Below are 25841 nucleotides of genomic sequence, written 5' to 3' on the forward strand. Positions count from 1 at the left end.
TGTTTTTATTTTATTGTTTTTAATTAATATAATAATATCACAACTAAGGTCATGTAATTTGATTTAAAGGAAGAAGTTCCTCGATAATGAAATTCTGTTAATTGCATCAACTTATTGTTAAATTGTGAAATTTTATTAGAGTTCAAAGAGCGAACAATATATACACAAAAGGAACGGTCATTAAAGATAGCATTTAAACCTCGGCCTGAATTGATGAAGGTAGGTTGTTGTGTACAAAAGGTAGTTGGGCGTTAATTTTTGAACCACTTTTAAAGAAGAGCAACCCAAAAACCCCACTGTACGTGGTCGGTATGCTACTACTAATTTCAGGGTTTTCATCTTCATGGGCATCCAGAGAGAGAGAGAGAGAGAGAGAGAGAGGCCAAAAATCATAAAAGTGAGATGTAAGGAATCAACAAACCATTATCCCTAATCCAAAGTCATAAAGATGAGATACAAGGAATCAATACACATTATTTGTAACATTTGGAGATATAAGCCTTGTTTATTTACAAGACCCTTTTCCTCTTGAAGAAACAGACACTCAAAACTTCAGAATTTGAAATAGAAAATAGAAACCCAGTGCACTTTAGGAAACTTGAACCATCATTTTTTACTTGAACATGGCTTGATTTGGAGGAACCTTTAATTCTTGGTCTTGATTCTGTCCTCTCTGTCGTTGAGCAAGGATTCCTTTCCATCCTGCAAGTAAAACATTCACAAATGTCTTTTAACTTATTCATGTACAGAAACTTCAGTACGGAGTCATCTCTAATAAGGCCTAAAGGATATTTATTAGACTATGTTGGAACGCTTTGTTCAGAGGGTTACAGGCAAATGTGTTAAAAAAAGAAGCATTATGGCATCAGGTAGAATTGAACAACCCTTTTTACCCCTAAGTCCTTAGCATATGTACCCTGCAATCATATGTGATATCTGTTTCTTCCAGGGATTACTTCAAATACAAATTATCAAGGAAGGTTATTGAGCATTGTAGTGAATGTAGAGAGGAATAGGATGAAAGGAACTTACCAAGAGCAGGATCAAGTCCTCTGATTTTTAGCTCTCTGAATTCCTGACAGAGGGAGCAACATGGGCAAAAGATGTGAGAGACAATATCTTGATGCGGAGCTTCTACCAGGTCGTATTTCCTTCTCAGCTTTGCTCTATACTTGGAGCCCATAATCCAGTGAGAGCACAAAGCAGGCATCATCAACAGGTAAATAAAGCTCCCCAAAGGACAAGCTGCAATCACACAATTATTGACAGTTGTTAGCAAGGTTCTCGTATTTGATGATATCCATGGGAGCTTAGACCATACAAAGTAAAATAACAGAGAACAAAAAAAATTGTAGTTGCAGACACCATTATGGATATGCTACAACCTTCCCTGCCTTCTGCAGACAACCATGGTAAGATGATTATAACAACTACTACAATGGGGGAAGAGCATGAAGTGGAAGCAGGTATGGTGAGGAGGGCTTACTCATTTCTCCTTCATCCACTACCTCTGCTATCTGCCCGAACGTAACACAGGGGAAAAATGTTGTCATAACAGCTGCAAAGACATGACAATTTAAAGAAATATCAGTAGCAAATCAGTTAGGTTCTGCCACATTTTTTGTGTTATACTACCATACAAGATGTGGTTGGTTTTCCAGTAATTTAACTTTGGATTAGTGGGACACTGATGGCCTCAATAGCACACAAGTTACAGAGGTTATCCATCACTCTTCACTGTCTTCTTTAGTTCTTTTCTTACAGATAGAGAGCTTCATTCAATCCCCAACTTTCAGCTAGTTAGGCCTTGAACCAATCAAATTGTGCATCAAGTATCATTATTATCAAGCTTTGTGGCAGTCATGACAAACTCTATCAGTACTCTCTCATTGCCTTGCTTTAAATGAAGTTAAAAGAGAGAGGGATGCATTAGGTCAATGAAGATCTAGAGGAAAAATCCAGATTTACATGAAAAAGTTTCAGGACAGGATTCATGGAACCATACCATATGATTGGCATAAGGCATAACTAAGTTGGAACTAGGTTATGGGGTTTTGACTGGGAAACTATGAAATATATCTACTTTTGGCAATTAAATGACAAAATCATGATCATAAAATTTTTGAGACGTATTCATCTACAATAGAATGTTTCCATGGATTTCTCCACCTCAGTTCCTCACCAGTTCTAAAGAACACAAGTTTTGCAGTAGTGAGAGGATAAGACTTTGGAGAAAACCCTTTCTTGATAGTTAAAAGCAGAAATCAAGCCTCACAAATCATGCAGTAGTTACCATTTGTTTTATGTTCATGGCAGTCGAACAAGCCTGTGGTCCAGGGACGTCCGTTCACAAAATTCTCAACCATCCCGCTAGTGGCATGGTCTTGATAAAAACCACCTTGAATGCTTGGAAGCTGTGGCTGCTGAATTACTGGGGACATGCCAACAGGTTGAGCCATTGGCTGCCCTCCACTAAGCTCACTGGCTTCAATCCTACCCATTTCAGCTATCTAAGCAGTAATTCAACTTGATCTTTGAGTCCAGACTACAGATTTATTTTCAGGAAAACATAGTTCTTATCAACTATGTGATGGGTCAAAGGTTGTAAACATCATCATCTGTATACAAGGTACTACAAAAAGCTAGACAGTTTTGTCCTAATTAACAGCTTTCTACAATATACCAAGCTATGGAGACAAGGTCAAGAAGAATAAAATAAAAAATAATAAAATAATAAAATAATAAAATAATAATACCATTTGTCTGGTTTTCATGGCAGTCGTATAATCCAGTGCTCCAGGGTTTTCCTATTGCTTGAGTTTCTGCTGTAGAATCTGGAGGAGCTGAACCAACAGGTATGCCAAGAGTTTCTACATCATCAGCAGTTTTGTTCACACCCATTTGATGATCAGTAGTTGTGCTTCACCTTTGCAGCTTTGCAGACAGATGAATCAAGTGGATTTATAATACTATGCTCCTATCTCCATAGCATATCTCCTTCATGTTGAAGAATCTAAGGCATGAAACTTTCATAGAAATGCCCTACTAATACAATTTCAAATATTAAACCAATGAAACTAACATAAGCTTTCCTAAAACCAATACCATGTTTTCAATGTGTCCATATTTAGCCCACTGCTTTGGTGACGTTTTCAACATATGACTAGGATATGATGGGAGGAAGAATCGTGAGCAAAAATATGACTTGAAAATAGCCCACAGAATCGTAGACATGAAGACCCTAATGTTGGTTTGCCAAAGATATTGGTCTTAAGAGTATCTGAATTCAGCATTGTGATTGTGCCATGACATGCAAAGCCACAGTTATTTGCTTAGATGAGATCAGATGAGGATACGAACAAGATGGGCCCCTGGCATAATGAACCTAGGCTTGCCACGCATACCAGGCAAAGAAGATAGTTTCCTTCTTTTGAAATTATCTAGTAAATATTATTTTTTAGGCTACAAGAATGGATAAAAAGAAAACTCGAATGGCAAAATGTCATGAGGAAGGCAGTTCAACTTATGCAAGTTGAATGAGACATTAGCTTATTATAAGGCAGTAACCTCCAAACATGTTATGAAACATATTTTTCAAATAAAAAAGGCATCCCTATCTATGATATACAAAGTCATAAAGTTGACCAATGGGCTAGTGCAAAATTGCTTTACGATTCAACTTCTTTTATCATCAAACATTAACTGCATGCCACTGAAATGAAGCCCTTCAGCAAGTTGATTCTCCTCTCGTCGCTCGGGTTTTCCCACTAGAAATCCAAACCCAGAAGGCAGGAAAGAGCAGTTGGAAGGAAATTCATTATTGGCCCCGCCATTTCCTCCACCAGGAGAAAGGAGTAGCTCCTTCCGGAGGAGGAGGTGTAACGAGATCTAGTATGGTTTCTCTCTCTTTTGGGGTCAATGGAACACCTCTGACAAGGTTCAAAGCCATGATGTGAACATCAGTCTTTTGCCTGTGCCTATTGTAAGCCCATATTCCTACAGCGACACCACCAAATATGATCTGTTCTCAAAAACCAATATTTCAAAATTAGGAAAAAAAAAATTAATGAATATATATATATATATATATATGCATGTATATGGGCGCTTAAACTGACCGGTGATAGCCACAATGCTGCAGTTTGCATATCAAACTTTGGAGTATAAAGCACCGACTCCCCAAAATCCTCCTGAAGCTTTTTATAGATCTCTTTGTCATTTTTACCAGACCGAACTTCATCACGAATTAACTGCAACATGGTGTGATCATTATCAGTAAAGCAAGCTTGAAAATCTCACCTGCTCAATTGTTGATGGAAAGAACAAAGAAACCAAATGTAGCAATGTAGCTAGAGAATGACAGAATCAGATAAATCTTGTCCATGGACATATAATAGTAAGCAAAGACATAAAAAAATACTACTCAATGAAGTTTCTAGCCCATAATAAATTAATTCTTACCACTTAGCGTAGATGTGAATTTTAAAACTCCTTTTAAGCAACCAAAGTAGCCAGACAGAAAAGCCTTATAGGCTGCAGTCGGCACAATCATATTTCTTTCAGCTTTGTTTATGGGCATATCTGGTGCAAACCCAGCTTCAGACAGGAAATGATCCAGAAAGCTAACAAGCCCCCTAGCTCCAAAATGGAAAGTCACAAACTTAATTTCTGTAACAAACTCACCAAAAATCAAAAACTCTTTCTTCCCAGTTGCAAGCTTCGTTTCAGAGACAAGTCACCTAATTATTTTTGGAAGCTTTCTCTTTCCAACACAATCCATATCCTCGTTTGTCAATTAACCATTATATGCTGAGCAGGGTTAAGCAAGAGGCATTTCCTTCAGCACATTCTACCAACTGGTGTATCTAGTTTACTCAAAGGGGACAAAAATTATTGCTCAAGTTAAATTTTTAGCTACTACCTCCAGCAATTAAAATGGTCTCAGAATTAGCTCATGGATCCTCAAAAAAAAAAAAAAAAAGATCTTGCAAAGAGGGAGGCAGTTTTTCTGGTTCTCCAGAGTGCAACCCTCTCAGAATGGTTCTAGCAGATGGAAGAGCAGTGGATTTGGCTAGGCTTGATATTTTTGGTGCTGTGATGTCAGAGGATGGGAGAGATAAGGGGACGGGGGACTCATAGGGTGATATTTGTGAAGGGATGGTCCTGCAGGATGATTGGACCAACAGTTCTTCAGCTGCTTTCAGCAAGTTTTTGGGAATGCCTACTGTGGGTTTCAACGAGGAGACTTGGCACTTCTGATTAAAATGAGATGCAGAAGGGAGGTGAAACACCGAGAGTTTAGAAAAGGGAAGAAATTGGTGACCTTTTCAAAGTTTGATAGAGAGCTCAAAAGGTCAGAGACCTCCATAAATTATGGAAGAGGAGCGTTGAGGAGAGTACGTAGAGACAAGGTTGAGTGGGAGCTTGTTTTGGTTTGCCAATGGTCCCAAAAATATTGTCTTGGAATGTTATAGGGGTTAATGACAAGGAAAAAAAAAATTACTCAAGTCCATAATAAGGATGCAGAAAGAGAACATGGTCTGTGTGCAAGAAACCAATTCTGTCCATGATGATGGAGATTGTTCAGAGTATAGGTGTGGGCAGGTTCTTAGAATGGGGTTATGCAAATGCTAGGAGTACGGCTGGAGGGGTTCTAGTGTTCCGGTACAATAGAGTGGTAGAATTGTTAGGGCTGGAGGTGGATGAATTCTCTGTTTCTTGCAAATTTAAAAACATTGAAGATGATTTTGTCTGGGTTTTCCCAGGGGTTTAGGGTCCTTTTGCAGATAAGGAGAGGACAGGTCTATAGGAAGAGTTGGGTTTACATAGATGGAAGTACTTTGTCTTTGATTGATATTGTAGATTGGTTGGATTCTTGTTGAGGGAAGAAGTGGTTTTTGGTGTCCCCTTCCTTTTGTTTTGCTTACTTCACTCTTTGTATACTTCCTCTGTATCCTTGTGTGTTTTTTGCACTTTAATACATCATCTTACTTATCAAAAAAATAATAATAATAATTTCCTATACTAATTTTGCAGCACCTAAAAAGTATGCACAAGAAAATCCAAATTGTTGTTGGCTATGGTTTACTTTACTTGTAAATCAATTTATTGACCCCTGATAAAAGAATTAATACAAATCATTGGGATTGCCTAATAAATATCATATTAGCTTGATATTCCTGTTGATTCAGCATTTACTTGGCTCCAAAAAATGGTGAAAGCAGCAGAAATCAAATTAAAACTTATGCATTGTAAACACAAATGTTAACATTACCACTGAATACACCAGGGCATAAAAGCTACTTGATTACAAGTTTGATATCAAAGAAGGCACTTAAATGTAAGCTTTTTTATGTTTAAGAAGTTCATTTCATTTTCAATATTTTTTTCTCCTTTGGTTCCAAATAATTGCTACAGACAGCACACTTTTTCGGATTGAAAGGAATGGCTTTGGTAAGCAAGCCCATCAGCACAAATTGCCTCCTCTAAATGCACCCTAAACGTAATAAACCCAACTGCAACTCAAAACTTTGCAGCATATGCCCATATGAATGTTCTATGACAGTCAAACTTATGCAGTCTGTAACTTGATTTTCAAACTTTTCCATGATAAATAAATGAACCCTTAATACCCATCAGAAGTTTCGGGCTCCTTTACCTCACGAAATCAAACTCACTTAGACCCCAACTCCGAAGTCAAAAGTCTTTTAGACCCCAACTCCACAGCATTAGGCCCATAAAAAACCCATTAATCATTTGCACAAAAAAAGCAAAAGAAATACCTTTCTGAGGAGAATAGCAACATCGGCTTGCGAATCTTCAATGGACTGACTCCCGCACTCCGTGCACCGAACATTGTGACTGATGTTTCTGGCCCGCTCTTCCACCACCTGAGCTCTTTTCCGTGCATCCTCTTCACTCTCCATTGCGAAAACACTCCACCTAATACATCAAATAAAATTAAGAAACAAAAGACCCTCTGTACAATTACAGTAACACATCCATCTCAGTGAGGCATTTCATCAAACAATTGCGCACCAAACAACAAAACAAAGTATCCACCAAAAATATAGAACAACTCCAATCGAAACCTTAAAGTGAAATGAAAACAGTAAGGAAGACAAGGAGTTAATTGTATTGTACCAGATTTGGCGCCAAGTGAGTTAGGGTTCGTGGGGTGATCCAACGTCCCTCTCTCTCTCTCTCCCTCCCTCTGATCTTCAGCGGAGCAACAGAGGAGGTAATTTTGTCTTGTTCAAGAAAGGAAAGGACAAAAGGGTTTATCTGAAAAACTAATTACTATAAATAGAATCCCGAACAAGAAACAGACAAGTGGATCCGTGGCGCAATGGTAGCGCGTCTGACTCCAGATCAGAAGGTTGCGTGTTCGATTCACGTCGGGTTCAATTCCCATTCCACTACATTTTTTGGTTTTTTATAAGTATTTTCAATAATTTTTATTAAAACTATATTTGATTTTATTATTCTTTTTTTAAACTTAGTACAACGAACAAAAATAAAATTTTACAAAATCTTCTTACAATTAATTAAAAATCATATAAGAACTACATATATTTTTTGTTTTTCAATAAAGTCATCTGAGAACAAACCACTTGTAATGTTCATTGTTCTTCAAAATCAAAAACACATTTTTATCATCTTTCAAATTATGAACAATTTGGAAGAAACAAAGGAAAATATTCTTTTATAAAAAAAAATATTACTATAAATATTGTATCCCACAATTATTAATTTTAATATAAATTTTTATTTCACATATTTTTCTTCGTTGCAGAATTTCATGAGATTTGTGCACATATCCAAGTCAATACCCGACATTCAACTTTTGTAGTTAAGAATATTACAACTTATTATTTCTTTAAAAATTACAAGAATACCCTTGTTAAAATTTTAAAAATATACAACAATTTTTTTTATTGCTTGTGATTCACACAATGATTAATTTTAATATAAATTCTTTATATATATTTTTCTATTATTTTGCTTGCATCACAGAATTTCATGAAATTTGTGCATACATCAAAGTCAATAACAAATATTCAACTTTAGTAGTTAAGAATATTACAACTCATTATTTCTTTGAAAATTATAACAGTACCCTTGTTACAATATAAAAAATATACAACAATTATTTTCATTGTCATTGTCACTTATGTAAGTCATAGTTATGAGTGTGTTTAAAAATGTTTTTACTCAAAGTATTTTTAGAGTGTATTTGATAGCGATTTTGATAAATATTTTTAATATTTTTATTATTTCTTTAAAAATTACAACAATACCCTTGTTACAATTTTAAAAATATACAACAATTTTTTTTTATTGCTTATGATTCACACAATGATTAATTTTAATATAAATTTTTATTCCATATATTTTTCTATTATTTCGCTTGCATGGCAGAATTTCATGAAATTTGTGCATACAAGTCAATAACAGAAATTCAACTTTAGTAGTTAAGAATATTACAATTTATTCTATTCTTTAAAAATTACAAGAGTACCCTTGTTACAATATAAAAAATATACAACAATTTTTTTCATTGCGACTTGTGTAAGTTATCACTAAGAGTGCTGTAGACCCCCATTTGGGTGTCATTTTCTACAACCATTTTTGCCAAGTGTCGCAGTCCCATAGGGCCACGTGTCGCCTTGTGGTTGGTGGTCATAGAAGCAGATGGTGGAATTGAGGAGCGAGTGAGAGTTTGACACGTGGCATGGAGATATTCTGGCCGTTAGGAGGAGCGTATATTTTCTGTTAGAGGGGATTTTTGCAGGGGGGGTCGGCTGGCCAGAGGTAGGGTGCTTTTCAGAAGCTGCTGCAGGGTAGTGGTGGTCGGGGGGGAGGCTGTCGTTGGAGAGATATTTTTAGAGGCTTGGCTGCTTTAAAAGAAGGGAAAATCCGAGATGAGAAAGGTGAGGAAAACAGGGGAAGGGAAAAACACTAGAGGAAAAACAGAGAGAGAGGTAAGGTGGCTTTTTGAGGAAGTTTCTGGAGAGAAAATAGAGGATTGTGAGTAGTAGCAGGGGCTCTTGGGGGAGAGAGTTAGAGAGAGAGAGAAGAGACGGAGGAGGAAAAGAAGAAAGAAGGAAAAATGAGCAACTGAGAAGAACAGAGGGGCATAGAGTTGCTGAGAGGACCGGAAAACTAGAGAGAGGTAGTGAGAGATTTCTGAGAATGTTCTGGGGTTTGGGAGAGGGCAGACGTTTGAAGTGGGGATCAGGGGTTGCTGTTGCAGAGAAAGAATAGAGCGTTCACAGAAGAAGCTAGGAACAGAGGAGAGAGGCTGTAGCTGGTTATAAACCAAGCAGCTTATGCTTGAAAGGAGTCGCGCAGGTTTAACATTCTCATACTCTAAGTTCTCCATTTTTACTGTCTTGCTATGCATCTTGCTGATATCTGGATATTTGCTCTGATCATCTAATATGTTAAACTCGCTTTTCATTGTTACTTGCTGTGCCCCTGTTTTCTTCTGTACGTATTGTAGATGGTTACGCTACTTATTTGTGTGTTAAGATCCTCCCACCAGTTTCTTTTGAAAGCTTCTTAATCTTCATTAAAATGGAGTTTGGATTTCAAGGCATCATTCTCTCTCATGCATGCTCTGTCTTCTTTTTCTTCATTCTTTTTCCCCTGTTTCTGTTATCTTTCTTTTGGAGTGTTGGGCATCTTGTTTGAGTTTGGCTGTCTGAATTGGGGTGTTTTTGAGGGGTCTCAACATCAAAATCTTCGGGATACTGTCATGTTTCCTGTGGAACAAGCTGAAAGCCAACAAGCTCAAGGTATTGAGAAGGTGTTAACGGTCTTCAACAGGTGGTGAGTAAAAGGATTTGAGCCAGGGTGAGCAACTGTGGTTTCTATGTCATTTGTTCCCGCCGTTTGAAGGAGTTGAGGTGAAGCTGGTGCTGGGGAGCATGTTCTTCATGCCTTTTCTGTAGATCTTGTGTTTTCTGTGATCGATGAAGTGAAAATCGTCTTTAAGGGATATTTAGACTGTTTGTATTATGTCATTGCTCATAACTCCAGCCATGAGACAATAACTGGTTCAGAAAATAAGACTGCATGAGTATGGACTCTCTTAATTGAGTTGTTGGGCATGGACATACAAGTTATGGATATGGATGATATGATGGAATGAAGCGGTTTGATATGATTGAGAGGTTTGGTCTAGATGTCAAATGTTCACATACTTCTTGACATTTCAGACATTCATCACCTGCACTGTGATGACTTGAAGAATTCTGAGAGACATGATGATGCATTCTTAGTGATTCCCAGCTTCACGTGTGTCAGGTGTTGTGGCTTCAAAGAACACTTGAATCATCAGGGTTTGTGTTTTCGCCATGAATTTTGAGAAGGAGGTTGAAGTCTCATCTTCGCCTGCCAAGCAGAAGCTTCATTTGAAGAAATTGGAAAGTTTGGCATTATCTTGGTCTGCAGTTTCAGAGGTACAAATAGGGGGCTTGATGGAAAGTACTGATGAAAAATGGAGCAAATCATATTGCTCACAAGATGTGTGTCAAGTCCAACACAAGCCAACTCAGATTTATCATGAATGTGATAAAAATTCACGTTACACTGGACCCATGCGTATCATCACCATACCCACCCCTGTCTACTGCACCCTTAATCATTTCTTCTAACACCCACAAATCCATATCTCCATCACCCCATATAACTCATTTTCGGTTCATTTCATCTCCTTCCTAAGTACATGGAATCCCACATATAGCTACTTTCATCCCATTATCCTCTATCATCACCCTCACATACCCGTCCTCACCTTTCTCTCTCTACACCACACCCATTTTTTTTAATACCTCTAAATCCATCTTTTCCCACCTTTGTACGTCACATGACCATGCATGACCACATTCAAACCCGTTCCATGCTCACCATCACACCTGTCACCCTGCATCAGCTATCACACTTCCCGCATGACACACCCATTTCCTTTGCACCGCGTACAGACCATATCCACTATCCACAATTAGTCTCGCATTCACCAGTCTCTACGTCCATAGATTGAAGGATTTGGCTATTTGGTGGCTGATTTTTAAGCGATTGTGCATTTGGATTGGGGTATATTCAGGACTTGGGAAAATGGGATGAAATAGAGAAACAGTTTAAACAGATGGAGAGGGCGGTATCTGATGCATCATGGAGTGTTCTAATAACAAGGTTTGTCCTCATCGCCAAGGTCTCCGACGTCTTTGCTTTCTAAGCATCATATAAAAGTTCCTGTCAGTGGCAAGGCGCCAACAGCTGGAATCACTGTGAGGCATGTGCGTCATTCACACTCCAGGAAGTCTGTTAGGGTTAAGAAGGGTGGTGCTGGTGGTAAGGGAACATGGGGAAAACTGCTTGGCACTGATGGTGAGTCACATATTGCTCGAAATGATCCTAACTATGATAGCGGCGAGGAACTGTATCAGCTTATTGGGTCCACGATTTCATAAGAAAGCAGTGTTTTCCATCATAGAAGAAATATATCAACACTGGTGACGTGGAATTGGCTGCATCTGACCTCAGGGAACTTGGATCAAATGAATATCATCCCTGTTTCATTAAGAGACTTGTTTCCATGGCCATGAACAGACGTGATAAGGAGAAGGAAATGGCTTCAGTTGTGTTTTTAGCTCTATATGCTGATGTCATCAGCTTTACCCAGATTGGCCAAGGATTTTTCATACTTCTCGAGTCTGCTGATGACCTTGCAGTGGATGTACTGGATGCAGTTGATGTTCTTACTTTGTTTATTGCTCGTGCCGAGCAAGGAACCTCTTTCTATATCTCTGAGGCGCTTACTCCCGGGCTTTCCCTTCGTATTTCCATTCATAGGCAGCCCGTCCCTTTGATCCATGATCTTACCAAGTTCTGAACACCTAAAGGCTGCAGAATATCCATTCCGTGTTGGTCAAGTTGCACTACAACAGTCCAATTTCCATCTGTGCCTATAGCGATACAAATCGCATCCCAGTTTTTGTGTAGCATGCGCTCTCCAGCATCAGTATCATCATCACTTGTAATCACGTCCCTGCCGCCGTGGAAAATGCAAATGACCAGAGGATTTTAGTTGACACGCAGTTCTGGATGGTGGATGATCCTGATTCAGCTAGTCATTCACTGATTTCTGATGACAGATTTTGTTAACACTCTCCACCAGTCGTGAGTGAAGGGATGCAGACTCTTCAAGTGCATAACGGTGGGTTTCAAAGGTTTCTACCTTGGTTGAAGATTGTGGCTTCGAAGATGACCTACTCGCTTTGATGCCCATTGACGACATCACTAGAGCTTCCCGTTCCTTTGATAATGAGATTCAAATTCTCAAGGAAAAGTTGCAGTGAATGAATCTGGTGTCTGAATCGTTCAGCGGTTAAATAAAACGTTGACAAGTGACCTTCTACCTAGCTGCCATTGATGTTCTTGTTCAGAATTGCAAGGTACTCAAGTATGCCTCCACCTATTAATGCCCAAATAACATGAGAACAATGAAGAAACTGAGATTGTCCAAATCATTCATGATTCCTGAAAGATCATTGTGGCTAATACATGCCCTAATAGGGCCTGACACCGCGTGGGCCTAATCTGATTAACTGTCCAAGAAAGGCAATCCATCTGTTCATGACCTGGGTATTGTATCTCCTAAGATGAATGGATGCTTGGTTCATAAGGTTCTTCATTTGCATGACCACCTGGGGGTACTTTTGATCGACTCCCACTCAACCTCCAGTTTCAGTACACTCATCACCTTGCAGTCTCCATCATTTGTGCTCCATTGGGTTTCAGAAGTGGCATGCAACCAATGTTCAATATGCCCCAAGCTTGAGACTTCCCCCTTGCATGGTTTGCATGGCTACCCTTATGCCACGTGCCACCTCTCCATCCTCTTTTTATTTTTAAAAATAAATTTCCTAAATCCCATTTTGTAAAATAACTATTCAATTCTTGGTTTTCAAATAATCCCAACTCTCCCATTTCTCCATCCTTAGCATTTTTCTTAGGTCCTAAAAATCCTTCTTCTAATAAAATCTGCCGCCCACTTCTTTTCGGGCGAGCAATTTTCACATTTTAAAAAAAAAATGATTTAAAATAAGCAAGAATAAAATTCTGTAATTCCGAATAATGGAATTTATGGAATTAATTCATGCAAAAATGAATTGGGTCTTGGTGGGGGCCCTACATATGAGATTCCATGATTAATTGATTGATTTATTTGTCATGCATGATTGATTTACTCTATTCCTTGATATGCGCTTAATTATATATGTTTATTGTTCACTAACCCTGTTTCATGATAGCGCATTCGTGATTGCCGCCCAGGTACGCATCTATTCATGTTTTGCTCATTCTTTATACATGTTTTGATATTCATATGTGCATGATTGATTTGAGTATTTATTGATTTCCTCATCATCGTCATGTTAGCTTCATTCTATTAGTAGAGACCCGACCTTAGGGACTTAGAGGGGTGCTACGGTCTTTACCGTACCTTCCCGATAAGTAACCTGACCCCCGAACCCGATCCGGTTTTCGTAGATCACCTTTTCCAAAATAAGGAGTCACGCTTAGGGTTTTTCTTTCTTATTTTGTTTACCCTTTAAAAAATAAAACAAAAATAAGTGGCGACTCCAAGTCATTTTCAAATAATCAATAAAAATCATTTTTTCTAAATAAAATCGAGCTCGCCATCGAGTGGGAAACGCATTGAGCCAAAATGCGGGGTCCATAGTGCATTTAAGAATGTTTTTATTCAAAGTATTTTAAAAGTGTATTTGGTAGTGATTTTAAGAAGTGTTTTTAATATTTTTAATACTTGAAATATTTTTAATTTTTTATTATTTCTTTAAAAATTATAAAAATACCCTTGTTACAATTTAAAAAATATACAACAATTTTTTTTATTACCTGTGATTCACACAATGAATAATTTTAATATAAATTTTTATTTTATATTTTTTTTTATTATTTTGCTTGCATCGAAGAATTTCATGAAATTTGTGCATACATGATACATCAAAGTCAATACCAGATATTCAACTTTAGTAGTTAAGTTATTTCTTTGAAAATTACAAGATTACCCTTGTTACAATATAAAAAATATACAATAATTTTTTTCATTGCGACTTGTGTACGTCATCGATAAGTGTGCATTTAAGAATGTTTTCACTCAAAGTATTTATAAAATGCGTTTATTAGTGATGTTGAAAAATGTTTTTTCAATATTTTTTAATACTTAAAAAATAAAAATTTTCAAGTGTGTTTAGAAGTGATTTTAAAAAATATTTCTATCATTTTTAAAACTTTAACGATAAAAAAATTTAAGTATTAAAAATATTAGAAACACTTTTTAAAATAACTACTAAAAAGGTTTCTAAAAACACTTTCGAAATCACTACCGGACGCACTTTTAGTGAAAGTATTTTCTCATAAAGTGTTTTTTATAAGAATCACCTATCAAGTTTTTTTTTTTTTTAAAACGCTATTCATAATTTAAAAAAAAATTTAAAATATTTCGAGCGTGTTTGATAGTAATTCTAAAAAGTGTTTATAACATTTTTAATATTTAAATAATGAAACACTTGAAATTTTTCATCATTCAAGTATTAAAAATACTAAAAACACTTCCTATAATTATCATCAAATACTATTCCTAAATTTTGTCAAATGTCTAATTTAAAAAAAAGATACTTTTTAAGCTAAAATTATTTTCTTAAATCACTCGAAAATGTATTTTAAATTGATATTATTTTAGAGTGTGTTTAAAAGTAATTATAAAAAGTGCTTCTAATATTTTTAATACTTAAAATATAAAAATTTTCAAATATTAAAAATATTAAAAACGCTTCATTATCATACGTGATGAGTATGATTTGCATACCTTCGTATATGCGTCATCCTTGAAAGTGGGACAGATTTGGCCTTGACGTAAAAAGTAGGGGGGAGTTTGTCATTATGTGCAGTGGGAACACCAGTTGTTGGATTGTTGACTTCAGTGCTTGAAAAAAGAAACACACATAGGATGCTTTCTATTAGTAGTTTTGACTCTGGTATCCCTCTTCAATGTGAACTTCTTCATGGTTGGTTCAATAATCCAAATCTCCTCCCCAAATTTCTACTCTGTAAGTGGAATTCTCACGCAAGCTGTCAGGGCCATTGAATTGGGGAATACTGTTTCCTTGAATACATGTATTTGTTTGACTTGTTTTAAGCATCAGACATCGTACAATTTAAAAATATTAAAATATTGTTATTTTTTATTTTCGTTTTTTTTCTAATTAATTTGAATTATTAACCAAAACAAGCTTAAAAAAAAAAAAAAAATTTATTAGGATCACTCCCCACCAGCCATGAACTTATCGGTAGTCATGAAAGGTTAATGTCACGATCGTATTCGTAATCGATGTGGGTTTGCTACCAAAACAAATACCCTGGATGACGTCGTTGACCTCTATCTTGTGTGGTGTACGTGTATCATATGGTGAAATGGGGACAACCTGTTCATGGCCATGAAGGTTCTCTGAGGGCGGTCTATAAACCTCTCTTCTATTGGATTCGCTGGCGGACACGGGGCCACTACTGATAGAGGAAGTTTCATTTCCAGAGTTTAAGGGTTTCATACATGGGTGATGGGCTAGTCATGTGCCATGGAAATCAAGAAGTAGGGTTTTTGTTTTTTTGCTCTTGCCGTCACAACAATCTCAACGTAAAAGATTTAGATTTATTTGACTCTAAGGCGCGTTTGTCTTTTTTAATTTTTTCCATAGTTTTGTCTTTTTTAAATTAAAATATTTGATTTTTTTTCTTAATATTAAAAGTGGACTATCATAATCGAATCAATTAATTTTTTTATTCATTTTTAATACTTGATAGAAATATAATATTTAAAAAATAAATAATTTAATATTTAATGCTATAAAACACTATTCAAACTTAAGTTCTAATTAAAATCAAGTAAAAATAAATAAACATTACCTAAATGACTATTTGATAAAACTTAATACTTATTACTTAATAACTTAAGTTAACATTAATTTAAATTATTAACTTAAAATTTATTACTTAATTATTACAAGTTAAGTAACAATGAATATCGTAAAATGATCACGTGAAAGTAATTATGACAAATACGGATAATATGATAAAATAAAGATACAAACTTATTACTTAAAATTGTTTTTTACTTTAAATGATATTATTATACTATTTTACCAAATATACTTAATGGTTTAAATTAAGTTATTAAGTTAGTTTATCAAACACTCATTAAATCTATTGAAATTTGGTGTAAATTTACTTAATCACCATTAATTTAAATTTCATCTTCATTCTTAAAGTTTAGTTTTTAAAAAATCTTAAGGATACATGTCTAATAATTCTTTAAAAGTACATTTTATTTAAAAATAAATAAATTTTATAGACAAAATATGTTTACAAGAATCCATAAAATACCTTATATTTACACTCATCGATAAACATGATACGATAATAGCACCATATATGTATTTTAGTTGTTTTTCATCAAGTTAGTTTGATCTCGTAGCTTTATACTATAATGTTATACCTCATCGACATAGGTTTTATTATATAGTTTCAAGACCTATCTTTTTCAAAATATATTCATTTACTATTTCTAATAATTAATAAATATAAAAAAATACTTTATAAAAGAATTTTGATATCTACAATATTAAAATTTTTTAGGTTACCAGCATACACCAAATGCCTATACGTTACTACGTACTTTGAAACCGCAAAACACTTTTGTTTTCTTGTTTTCACATGCTCTTGATTCTGACACGTCTGGGATTCGCCCGCCTCCGTCTCCAAATTCTCTCCAGCCAATGAGAAGGAAACGAAACGACGTCGCTCTATCCATTCCAAACGACGTCGTTGCTGTTTTTCTGAGCTTGAGATTGGGGGTTTTGGCCTCTTTGCTTTAGTCTAGTTCAAAAACAACAGCCGGAGCAAGATCTTGGCAATGCCGGAGCTGGCCGAAAGTGTTGTAGAGTAAGCTCTCCGGATAAGAGGCTAGAAATCGATTGTTTCCGCAGATGTCGTCACCTGCTCCGGCTTCATCGGCGACCACCAACAGGACCAGTCCACCACCTCCGCCTCCGACTACAAACGGAACCATTCAAGCTCCTGTCGCTTCTCCTCCGCCTCCGGGGGGTCCACGTCCGCCGAGTGGATTGACGACGGCGACACTGATTACGCTGATTGTTGGAATTGTGATCGGTGGACTGTTTGTGCTGATTGGTGTGGGAGTTCTGGTAATTTTCTGTAGGCAGAAGAAGAGGAGGGAACAGTATGGGTTGACCAATGTCTCTGGATCCAAAGGTGAGATCTTTTTATTACAATCATCGCAGGCGTTTTTGAAGTAATTTCCTTACCTTTTACGCACAGAATTGATTTGATTTCGACTCTGAGAAGCAAAGAATTTTTTTTTAAAAAAAATTGCTTCACAATGTTCAGTCGTTGAGAAGTGATGGCCATAAAAGCTCCGTTCTTCTTTTAGGGTTTAATGGATCTTCTGTGAGGTCTACGTATTTGGTGTTCAGTGCTGGAAATTGAGTCGGGAAATTCAAATTCATATCCTAATAGCCATGGTGGTTTCTGGGTATGATTGTTTGGTGCAGTGGCTCAATTTTATGTTTTCTTAGAAGATAGGTGTGAATTGGACTTCCTCATGGACGTTAAGTCGGTCATTTGTGTTGTTTTATTTTGGTAGAATTCAAAATTGTTTTTCTCCATAATTGTTCAAAATATAGGCGTTTTAGAAACTTCCCATGTTATGCATAAACATGCTTTGACACAATATGTGAAAGAGAATGGGGAATCCAATACTATGTGATATCACCGAATAACAACTGCATCATTAGTTTTAGTTTTATTTCTTTATTTTTTTTTGTGTTGAACGTCAGATTTGGCACCTAGTATGATCTTAGAAATGCCATTTTCTGATGATGTAAGCAGTGATGGGAATGTTTCCGCACTATCTTAGTGCAGCAAGACGCAAACCCATTTGTATCCCATTGAGGTGGAATAATTATAGTGCCCTGAGTTTATATATATATTTTGTTTTTCACCCTAACCTGACTTATTATCATCTTTATAAATAGTCATGTTCAATTATCAATTCCTTTAACCCATGAAAAAATCTCTTTCCCCATGCGCATGTCAAAGGTCATACACAAAGTTACAGGATGGTGTGTTATTTCTCTTTGTCCTAATTCTGTTTTTTTCTCAATCAGAAACAATGAATTCATTGATATGTACTAATAGCTATGAGAAGGATGAGAAATTCTTCCAAAATATACAACTATTTCTTCCATCCATGCCCTCTCCAGCATTTTCTATTCCCTTTGTATATCCTTCAGCTTGTGCCAAATTGCTTCTTAGTTCGTATCACAAAATCATTCATCTTTTATAATGTGGACAAGCCATTTCAATTGTCACTTACTTCTCCTTATTCAGAGATTTCCTTAGTTATCCATTTCTGTGGTAATATCCTTCCTTATCTTTCAGACGTTATTTCAATCTGTGGGTTCAATAGCTTGTTTGATCATGACATGAGTGGTTTGTGAACTTTGATGTGTCCACTTTTTTTCAGCATTTGGAAAGCAATCTGGGAGTACTACAGGCATTCTCTTGCATGTTGGAAAGCAATGTCTTTCTTATCTTGTAATGGTTTCCCAACAAAAAACCATAAAAGATGCCAATTAAAATAAGCAAAACAAAATGATCAAACACAACTCCTCATGAATTATGTGGAAAACCCTTATAAGGAAGAGAATCCAGGGGCACTATCAAACAAATCCATTAATCAATGATGAAAGGTATAAGATATTTTCTCTCATTTAAACTTGAGGTTACCACAAGAAAGATGGACCAAACACAAAGTTGTTATTACGGGGCCTAACATAGTTGACTCAGTTATGATTCAAGAACTTGAAGCTATTAGACTAGGCTCCAATTCAAGCTAGAAGATAGCTCATTTACTGTATGTTTACATTCTCATGTTGTTACAAGTGTTTAAATGGACAACAAATTGGCTGTGGAGCCGCCTATCAAAAAAAAAAAAAAAAAAGACTGTAGAGCTGTTCATGGCACCTTTATGAGATTATCTCTCTCGTAAGATTGTTGCTTGGCATTTATTTTGCCTTTGTTTATAAGGGGAGTTAACTTTGCTTTGTCAAAAATGCACAAAATGCCAAGGATATATTCTTGTTACCTAATGAATCCTTCTATTCTTAGAGGAATGTAATAAATGATGCTAGAGGGTGTGCTTATGACAGGATGTAAAATTATTCTGGCATTTTCTAATTTTTCCTTACCTTTTCCAAATATATATAAGCATTGCATACTTGAAGGTCTAACCTTGATTAGATTTGGCTATTTTGAATTAATTGTCATAAATTAATTAAGATTGTGTCAAGTTGTTTATCTTTATTAGATTTGGGTTGCTTTTTGGATGCATCCCAACTAGATTCTGTTGTTTGATATTAACCTAGATCAAACTTAATCTAAAACTGATTTTTGTATATGTAGTAGTTAAGAGTCTCATTTTTGCGCGCGCACACACACACACACACATATATATATTCTTGTTTTCATAAGATAAAGAAATGCAACTAGTTCTACTCTGGAAAGCACAGTAGAGAAGTGTGTGAGTTGTAGTCAGTCTTCTATAATTAGAAGTTTCCTGCACCTATCATAAAGGAGTTCTCTCTCTTTCTCTCTCTCTCTCTCTCTCACACACACACACACTCACACAAACACACATATCTTCTTCTATAGTTACTATTTTAGTATTTACTTTCATGTTCAAGTTAAAATTATTTCATGAAGGAATATATGCATAAGCACACTTGCATTTTCTGATTTTCATATGTATCCCTATCTGATTAATATCTTTCGAACACACAAAATCATCAGTGCAATCTTCTAGGATGATTTGAATTGTTTTCTTAGCATTGGTTCCTTCCATTATTTATCTTTCTTCTCCTGTAAAATTTCCATTTATCATAATCATAGACCCAACTTGCAAGTTCAATTTCCTGCTGTTTGTGTTCTACAGATGACCCTTCTGCCCCACTTCAGCACTGGCAACAGAATGCACATCAGCCAACAAATAATACAGATCCAATGCTACCAAAGCATGCTCCTCTACTGAGCATTGGGTCAAAACCCCAATTGTCACCAGTGCATATTCCTGCTTCGCCACCACCAATGGGCATTTTGGGGACTGAGAAGCCACTCGCACCACCATCCCCAGGCATCTCCTTGGGTTTCTCAAAGAGCGCATTCACATATGAAGAATTAGCAATTGCAACAGATGGCTTCTCCAATATCAACCTCCTTGGTCAAGGTGGCTTTGGGTATGTCCATAAAGGAGTGCTTCCAAATGGGAGAGAGGTTGCTATTAAGCATTTAAAAGCTGGAAGTGGGCAGGGTGAACGAGAATTTCAGGCAGAGGTTGAGATCATTAGCCGCGTCCACCACAAGCATCTTGTTTCACTGGTTGGATACTGCACCACTGGGGCTCAGAGAATGCTTGTTTATGAGTTTGTTCCCAATGGCACCTTGCAACACCATTTGCATGGTGGGCCCTTGCATTGATTAAACTTGATTGCTTTAACAGTCATCTCCTTGTTCTGAAACATTGTAGGTTAAAAAAAAAAAAAAGGAAAGAATGGATTTTGACTCTTGCGACACTTAGAACAATGGAAAGCCTAATATGAAGTGAATAAGTTCTCAGTACTCTCGTGTTTGGAGCACAAGAAAATAGATACGTCCTTGAATTCAGTTGTTTTATGCTCCAAAATGAAAATAACCACAAGTTTCTTTTCTTTTCTTTTTTCCATATATTCTGGAAATTTTCCCCGTAGTACAGGCCTAAATTCATCTTATATAAACCATTTATTTTGATTGGAATAGCCTTATCATCAATGACATCATGATTGTAACTGCATCATTTACTTTCCCCCAATTAATCCAAGTGCAGCTGAATAATGCACTTGGATGCTTCTATACTGGGTTACTGTTTTACTGGAACAAACGCTGCTGCCAAGATGCTCACCTTCCATCTTTTGTATATCTGCGTCATGTTTTCACTTCTATGTTTCAACTCTGTAGGTGCCATATGCATGTTGGAATGTGATTCCTGCGTGCTTCACATCCTAAGTTGTTACTCATATGTGCTCTTTTTTGAACTGTGATCTTACCTGAGAATGTTAATATTGCAGGTACGGGGAGACCAACTATGAACTGGGCAACTAGAATTAAGATTGCCCTAGGCTCTGCAAAAGGATTGGCATACTTACATGAGGACTGTGCGTTTTCTTCCTGTCCTTCTAAACCATAAGTTGGCTTGAGATATAGGTGTTGGAGAATAACTTCTTTTCAAAATAATACCATCTGCAGGTCATCCCAAGATCATACATCGTGATATCAAGGCAGCTAATATTCTTCTTGATCATAATTTTGAGGCCAAGGTGGGATTCAGAAAATAGATTCATTTAGTATGATTCTGGGTTGGTTTTCAAATACATCATATTTATTAACAGTTCCTATTCACAATCTGTATTCCAAAAAAATTGAATATAGAAATCCATTTCATAAATAAGTCGGTAGTTTACAAATGCAATCTTAGTTTTTGCTTAGGTTTATCAAAATGAAAGAATATATCATCCTTACCTTTAAGGGTATGTTTTAAATTTGTGCATATGCATCATTTTCAAATACCTGTGGGGTCTTTAGATGAATCATTTCATTTAGTTTTACATAGCATTTGAAGGTACAAACACATTGTTCTTATGTACTCATTAAATCAAGATGGAGTCATTCTAAAAAGAATATGCTATACAACCAAAAAATGATACCATGCATGAAAGTAATTTCAATTTCTTTAAATGTCCAAAGTGATTCACGTACATAAGAATTGGCTCTACTCAAGTTTCACTAGAAAGCAATAAACACATTCCAGATGCCATCTTAAGCTACATGGACTACTTTCTTTTCATATTCAAATCTCCTGTAACCTTGTGTCATGATATGTTTGTTCTTGAATCCTCCGTTCAGGTTGCAGATTTTGGACTTGCTAAGTTTGCTTCTGATACTGATACTCATGTCTCCACCCGGGTAATGGGAACTTTTGGGTAAGATCTATTTCTTGTTGTTCTGCAAACAGCTCAATTGCTGCTATGGATTGTGTTTCGAAAAGCATATGGTTCTGGATGTATTTGCTTTCAATTTTTTGTTGTTGTTTTTTTTTTCTTTTTTTGTGAATTTTTTGAATCAGTAAATTTCTTTTATTCATACGCACATTATCTGCTGCAGTTACTTGGCTCCTGAGTATGCATCAAGTGGGAAACTCACTGATAAGTCAGATGTCTTTTCCTTTGGGGTTGTGCTTCTGGAGTTGATCACTGGACGCCGGCCTATTGATAAAACTGAGAATGAGAGCATCGTTGACTGGGTGAGTTTTAGCCTTCTTTGCCAGTGAAATTGTTTCTAACAGTCAATCATACATGCAATTGTTGGTAAATAGTTCATGTTACATGTCATTTAGCAATCTTTCCAACAGTTTGGAAGAAGAGAAACAGCCATATCTTACAATAACTGACAATTGCTTATGGCTTAAGTGGAATTTGTATCATTAGTCTTTCTTATTCTGGTGTTTTGTGCTAAGGAAATTGTGGGTATTTAAGTTGCTTGAAACTGATTTTTGGTTAATATTTACTCATGAATTATGGATTAGAACCAGGGATGAAAAATTGTTTTCCTGACTCGTTAACCGACTTAGAACCATGCTAGGATGAAGTTTCTTGTCAGAAATTCCATTTCATGAATCCTGGATTACCAATTTGGGAAAGCTAACTTAGTTCAATCACATGTAATCATATATAATAAATGTAATTCTATGTATAAAAGTTGCCGTAACATATACAAAATATATGTAATTACTATGTGCAATTATCTATAAACAATTTAATAAAATTTCATGCTGTCCATAAGTAGATCCAGTCAATGTCATGATTATTGTGTCTGTCTATTGTCCAAAGCTGATATTTACCTCATTTTACTTGTGGTTAAGCTGTTAGAAAAGGCATGAGTGCCTATGACTCAACAGATTATAGATGACTGAAAACAGAAAATGAAAAAAAAAGAGAAGAAAGAAAACTAATTTAGTCAAGCCGGTACCAATTACTATGCATAAGGTTTTATTGGCCTGTTTGTTATGTTTTTTAAAATAGTTTTCAAAAAACTGTTTTTTAGAGCAGTTCTCATTTGTTTTTGAGATCAAAATTTTGTTTGGAAATTCAAGTATAAAAAGTAGTTTTCTTGACTTATCCTCTATGAAGGTAATGTGCACTCATGTACAATGCAAAAGTTTCAAAAATATCCTTTATAATTTCAAAATTTTCTAATAACACTGTACAGAAAAATTCTTGAAAACACTTCAAACTTGTTTTAGAAAACAACTTACTTTCAGAACAAATTCTCAGAAAACCATCTTCAATAAAAAATTTGTCACATGTGTTTTTGTTGTTTTATTAAGAATAGAAAATTGTTTTCGAGAGCAGTATCCAAACAGTTTCTTTATTTCCTTTTATGGTAATTTGCTCTAGTCATGGTCCATGTGGTCAAGTATCATTGAAGCATTTCTTCAATATTGCCATTACGATTCTATCACTGGTGGAATAAATATAAAAAATAGATTATTACTATTCTTTTCACCTCCTTTACCATATTGTTACCACCTTGCTCAAGCGGTAAATAATGATTAGAGGAAAAAAAGTGAAAATCATAAAAAAATAATAATTTTTTATTCAATCATTAGTTGCCACCTAGCAAGGAGGTAAAAAAGTTGGTAAAAGAGGTAAGAAGAATAGTATTTTCTGTCAAATATTAGTATAGCACAATGAGTTTTGAAAAACTGATGTCTTTTAGGGTGTAGCTCAATGGTAGTGCCATCTAGCAATGAACCAGGGGTCCTGAATTTGAGCCTTCATGGTGCTGCCATTCAAACAATATAATTTATGTAAAAGAAATCAAACAGCTTGATCATTGCATTGCACTAAAGTTTTGCATTTTCTCAAATAGAACCAATCAGTTCAAATTGTTCCAATGATTTTATTGTTACATTCTTTGTTTATCAATAGAAGTATGAAAAAGTTTCTTCTTCATATGAAAATACAAAATAGAGGACAGGGATCCAAGCCTTGTCTGAACTTTACTTGGTTATACAATGACCAACACAAAACTCCTTATACAACAACCAACACAAAACTCCCTCTCTTTCTTCCAAAATTGTCTCAAGTGAGGGCAGATGCTTGTGTAAAGTTGAATTGACATTGGAAGAAATGATAGTCATCGTGATAAAATTCTAGGCAAGGCCTTTGCTCACACAAGCTCTGGAAGAAAGCAAGTACGGTGCTCTTGTTGATCCAAACTTGCAGAAGGACTACAATTACAATGAAATGGCTCGAATGGTTGCTTGTGCTGCTGTTTGTGTGCGTTATTTGGCACGTCTACGCCCGCGAATGAGCCAGGTAATAGTTCTAAAATCAAGTTTTGACTCTTTAAGGCTTATTTTGCTTCCCAGCTCTCTCCATTGGGTCAGTTTAACCCAGATTATATAGTTGAATGGACCAACTTCTATATGTTATGAACTGTAGGATCCTCATGCACTAATTATTCTTATCATACAACCTCACCATTGTTGAAATTCATTATGGACTCTAAAACACAAAAGACCTTGATCTGCATGCTTGCATTTGACCCTTTTACAATCACTGTATATAAAGCAGGTAGTCCGAGCCTTGGAAGGAAACCTACCGCTGGATGATCTAAATGAAGGAATCATACCTGGGCACAGCAGTTTTCACTGTCGCTATGGTAGCTCAGATGATGACACTATCCATGGCAGTGAGGATCTGAAGAAATTCAGGAAGATGGCATTGGAAAGCCATGAGCAAGGTAGTATAGAGTGCACTGTGCCCATCAGCGCATCTGATCCTCACACATCTAACTCGAGTTTTGAGGGCCAACAAACTTGCAAAGAGGTGGAGATGGAGAAACACAAGGAAAACATTCAAAACTCAGGTGAAAGCTCTTAACAACTGATGCTCATTTTCGAAGAGAACCAACCCCAGTTTTCAGATCTTATCCCTTCCACGTAGAACCTGAAAAGCAAAAAAAAAGGGTGCTCCCTAGGAGTGTTGGTGAGCATAAAAAAATCATGTTTCTTGAACTCAGTAGATCACATGTACAGAGAAGTCAGCTTGATAGATGAGTGATTTGTTTATCTGATTTTTCATATTCTTTCTTCAAAACATTCATGCGAGCTTACACCCCTCTAAACAGTGGTCATAAAATGGAATACTAGATTGTCTTGTTGTAATAATATATACTAGATTAGATATAATTCAGTAGAGAAGAAAAAAAAAAATCCAAGTTTAGGTGAGGGTGGAGCTAGTATCTTGTATGTATTGATGTTTGTTCTATATATATTATGCAGTAGTTATGGAACGAATCAGTAGAAATGCAGTCGGTTTTTTTATTAGTGGTATTTTGTTTTATTTATTCAGAGCCTTCTGAATACATATTTCTCATAAAGTTGTTCCAGTTTCTCAAGATATTTAAAGAAGGCATTGTAAAGATTTTTCCAAGAAATTTCTCTTGAATGGAGCTTTGATCATCTCATCTCAAACTACTCGGTTGACCTATCCAAAGTTTAAGAGTAACATCGTTGCACCCTCAGTCTCCATTCATCAACAGGAGATTGAGATTGTAATGTACTTTACTAATTTGGGATG

At 36.0% G+C, this 25841-nt stretch overlaps 3 protein-coding genes and 1 non-coding gene across 5 annotated transcripts; 2 read left to right on the top strand and 2 right to left on the bottom strand.

Moving 5' to 3' along the window:
• Positions 1–393: 393 nt before the first annotated feature.
• On the bottom strand, positions 394–3376 carry LOC100253175 (protein PLANT CADMIUM RESISTANCE 8). Of its 2 annotated transcripts, none has more exons than XM_010656351.3 (4): positions 2757–3376; positions 1487–1558; positions 1033–1245; positions 394–702 (listed from the first exon to the last, which is right to left on the bottom strand). In XM_010656351.3, exons 1-4 carry the CDS (start codon positions 2899–2901, stop codon positions 614–616), a joined length of 519 nt encoding a protein of 172 aa, XP_010654653.1. In that variant the 5' UTR covers positions 2902–3376; the 3' UTR covers positions 394–613. The 2 variants fall into 2 exon arrangements, with proteins under 2 accessions (XP_010654653.1, XP_002279160.3); XM_002279124.5 differs by lacking the exon at positions 2757–3376 and adding an exon at positions 2294–2733.
• Positions 3377–3477: 101 nt separating this feature from the next.
• On the bottom strand, positions 3478–7342 carry LOC100254866 (cytochrome c-type biogenesis CcmH-like mitochondrial protein). The gene is made up of 4 exons (XM_002284354.4): positions 7144–7342; positions 6783–6942; positions 4119–4250; positions 3478–4021 (listed from the first exon to the last, which is right to left on the bottom strand). The coding sequence occupies exons 2-4, from the start codon at positions 6924–6926 to the stop codon at positions 3818–3820; spliced, it is 480 nt and encodes a 159-aa protein (XP_002284390.1). The 5' UTR covers positions 6927–6942; positions 7144–7342; the 3' UTR covers positions 3478–3817.
• TRNAW-CCA (transfer RNA tryptophan (anticodon CCA)) lies at positions 7335–7406 on the top strand. The gene has a single exon. It is a non-coding gene; the product is annotated as a tRNA-Trp (tRNA).
• A 9309-nt stretch (positions 7407–16715) lies between these two features.
• On the top strand, positions 16716–25558 carry LOC100242918 (proline-rich receptor-like protein kinase PERK1). Its single transcript, XM_002279161.4, has 8 exons — positions 16716–17358; positions 20099–20623; positions 21267–21353; positions 21445–21515; positions 22102–22178; positions 22360–22498; positions 24414–24575; positions 24834–25558. Exons 1-8 carry the CDS (start codon positions 17073–17075, stop codon positions 25140–25142), a joined length of 1656 nt encoding a protein of 551 aa, XP_002279197.1. The 5' UTR covers positions 16716–17072; the 3' UTR covers positions 25143–25558.
• The last annotated feature ends 283 nt before the right edge of the window (positions 25559–25841 follow it).

Source organism: Vitis vinifera, chromosome 9, assembly GCF_030704535.1.
Source record: "Vitis vinifera cultivar Pinot Noir 40024 chromosome 9, ASM3070453v1".
Taxonomy (NCBI): domain Eukaryota; kingdom Viridiplantae; phylum Streptophyta; class Magnoliopsida; order Vitales; family Vitaceae; genus Vitis; species Vitis vinifera.

Excerpts from the sequence above, each read along its gene's own strand:
- LOC100253175 (XM_002279124.5), bottom strand. The coding sequence starts at position 2,501 with ATGGGTAGGATTGAAGCCAGTGAGCTTAGTGGAGGGCAGCCAATGGCT. Across the intron at positions 1,559-2,293 it reads CCATGAACATAAAACAAATG|CTGTTATGACAACATTTTTC; the intron begins GTAACTACTGCA and ends ATGTCTTTGCAG. Across the intron at positions 703-1,032 it reads AGGACTTGATCCTGCTCTTG|GATGGAAAGGAATCCTTGCT; the intron begins GTAAGTTCCTTT and ends TTTTACTTGCAG.
- LOC100242918 (XM_002279161.4), top strand. The coding sequence starts at position 17,073 with ATGTCGTCACCTGCTCCGGCTTCATCGGCGACCACCAACAGGACCAGT. Across the intron at positions 17,359-20,098 it reads CAATGTCTCTGGATCCAAAG|ATGACCCTTCTGCCCCACTT; the intron begins GTGAGATCTTTT and ends TGTGTTCTACAG. Across the intron at positions 20,624-21,266 it reads CTTGCAACACCATTTGCATG|GTACGGGGAGACCAACTATG; the intron begins GTGGGCCCTTGC and ends TTAATATTGCAG.
- LOC100254866 (XM_002284354.4), bottom strand. The coding sequence starts at position 6,926 with ATGGAGAGTGAAGAGGATGCACGGAAAAGAGCTCAGGTGGTGGAAGAG. Across the intron at positions 4,251-6,782 it reads TTGCTATTCTCCTCAGAAAG|TTAATTCGTGATGAAGTTCG; the intron begins GTATTTCTTTTG and ends ACCATGTTGCAG. Across the intron at positions 4,022-4,118 it reads CAGCATTGTGGCTATCACCG|ATCATATTTGGTGGTGTCGC; the intron begins GTCAGTTTAAGC and ends TTTTGAGAACAG.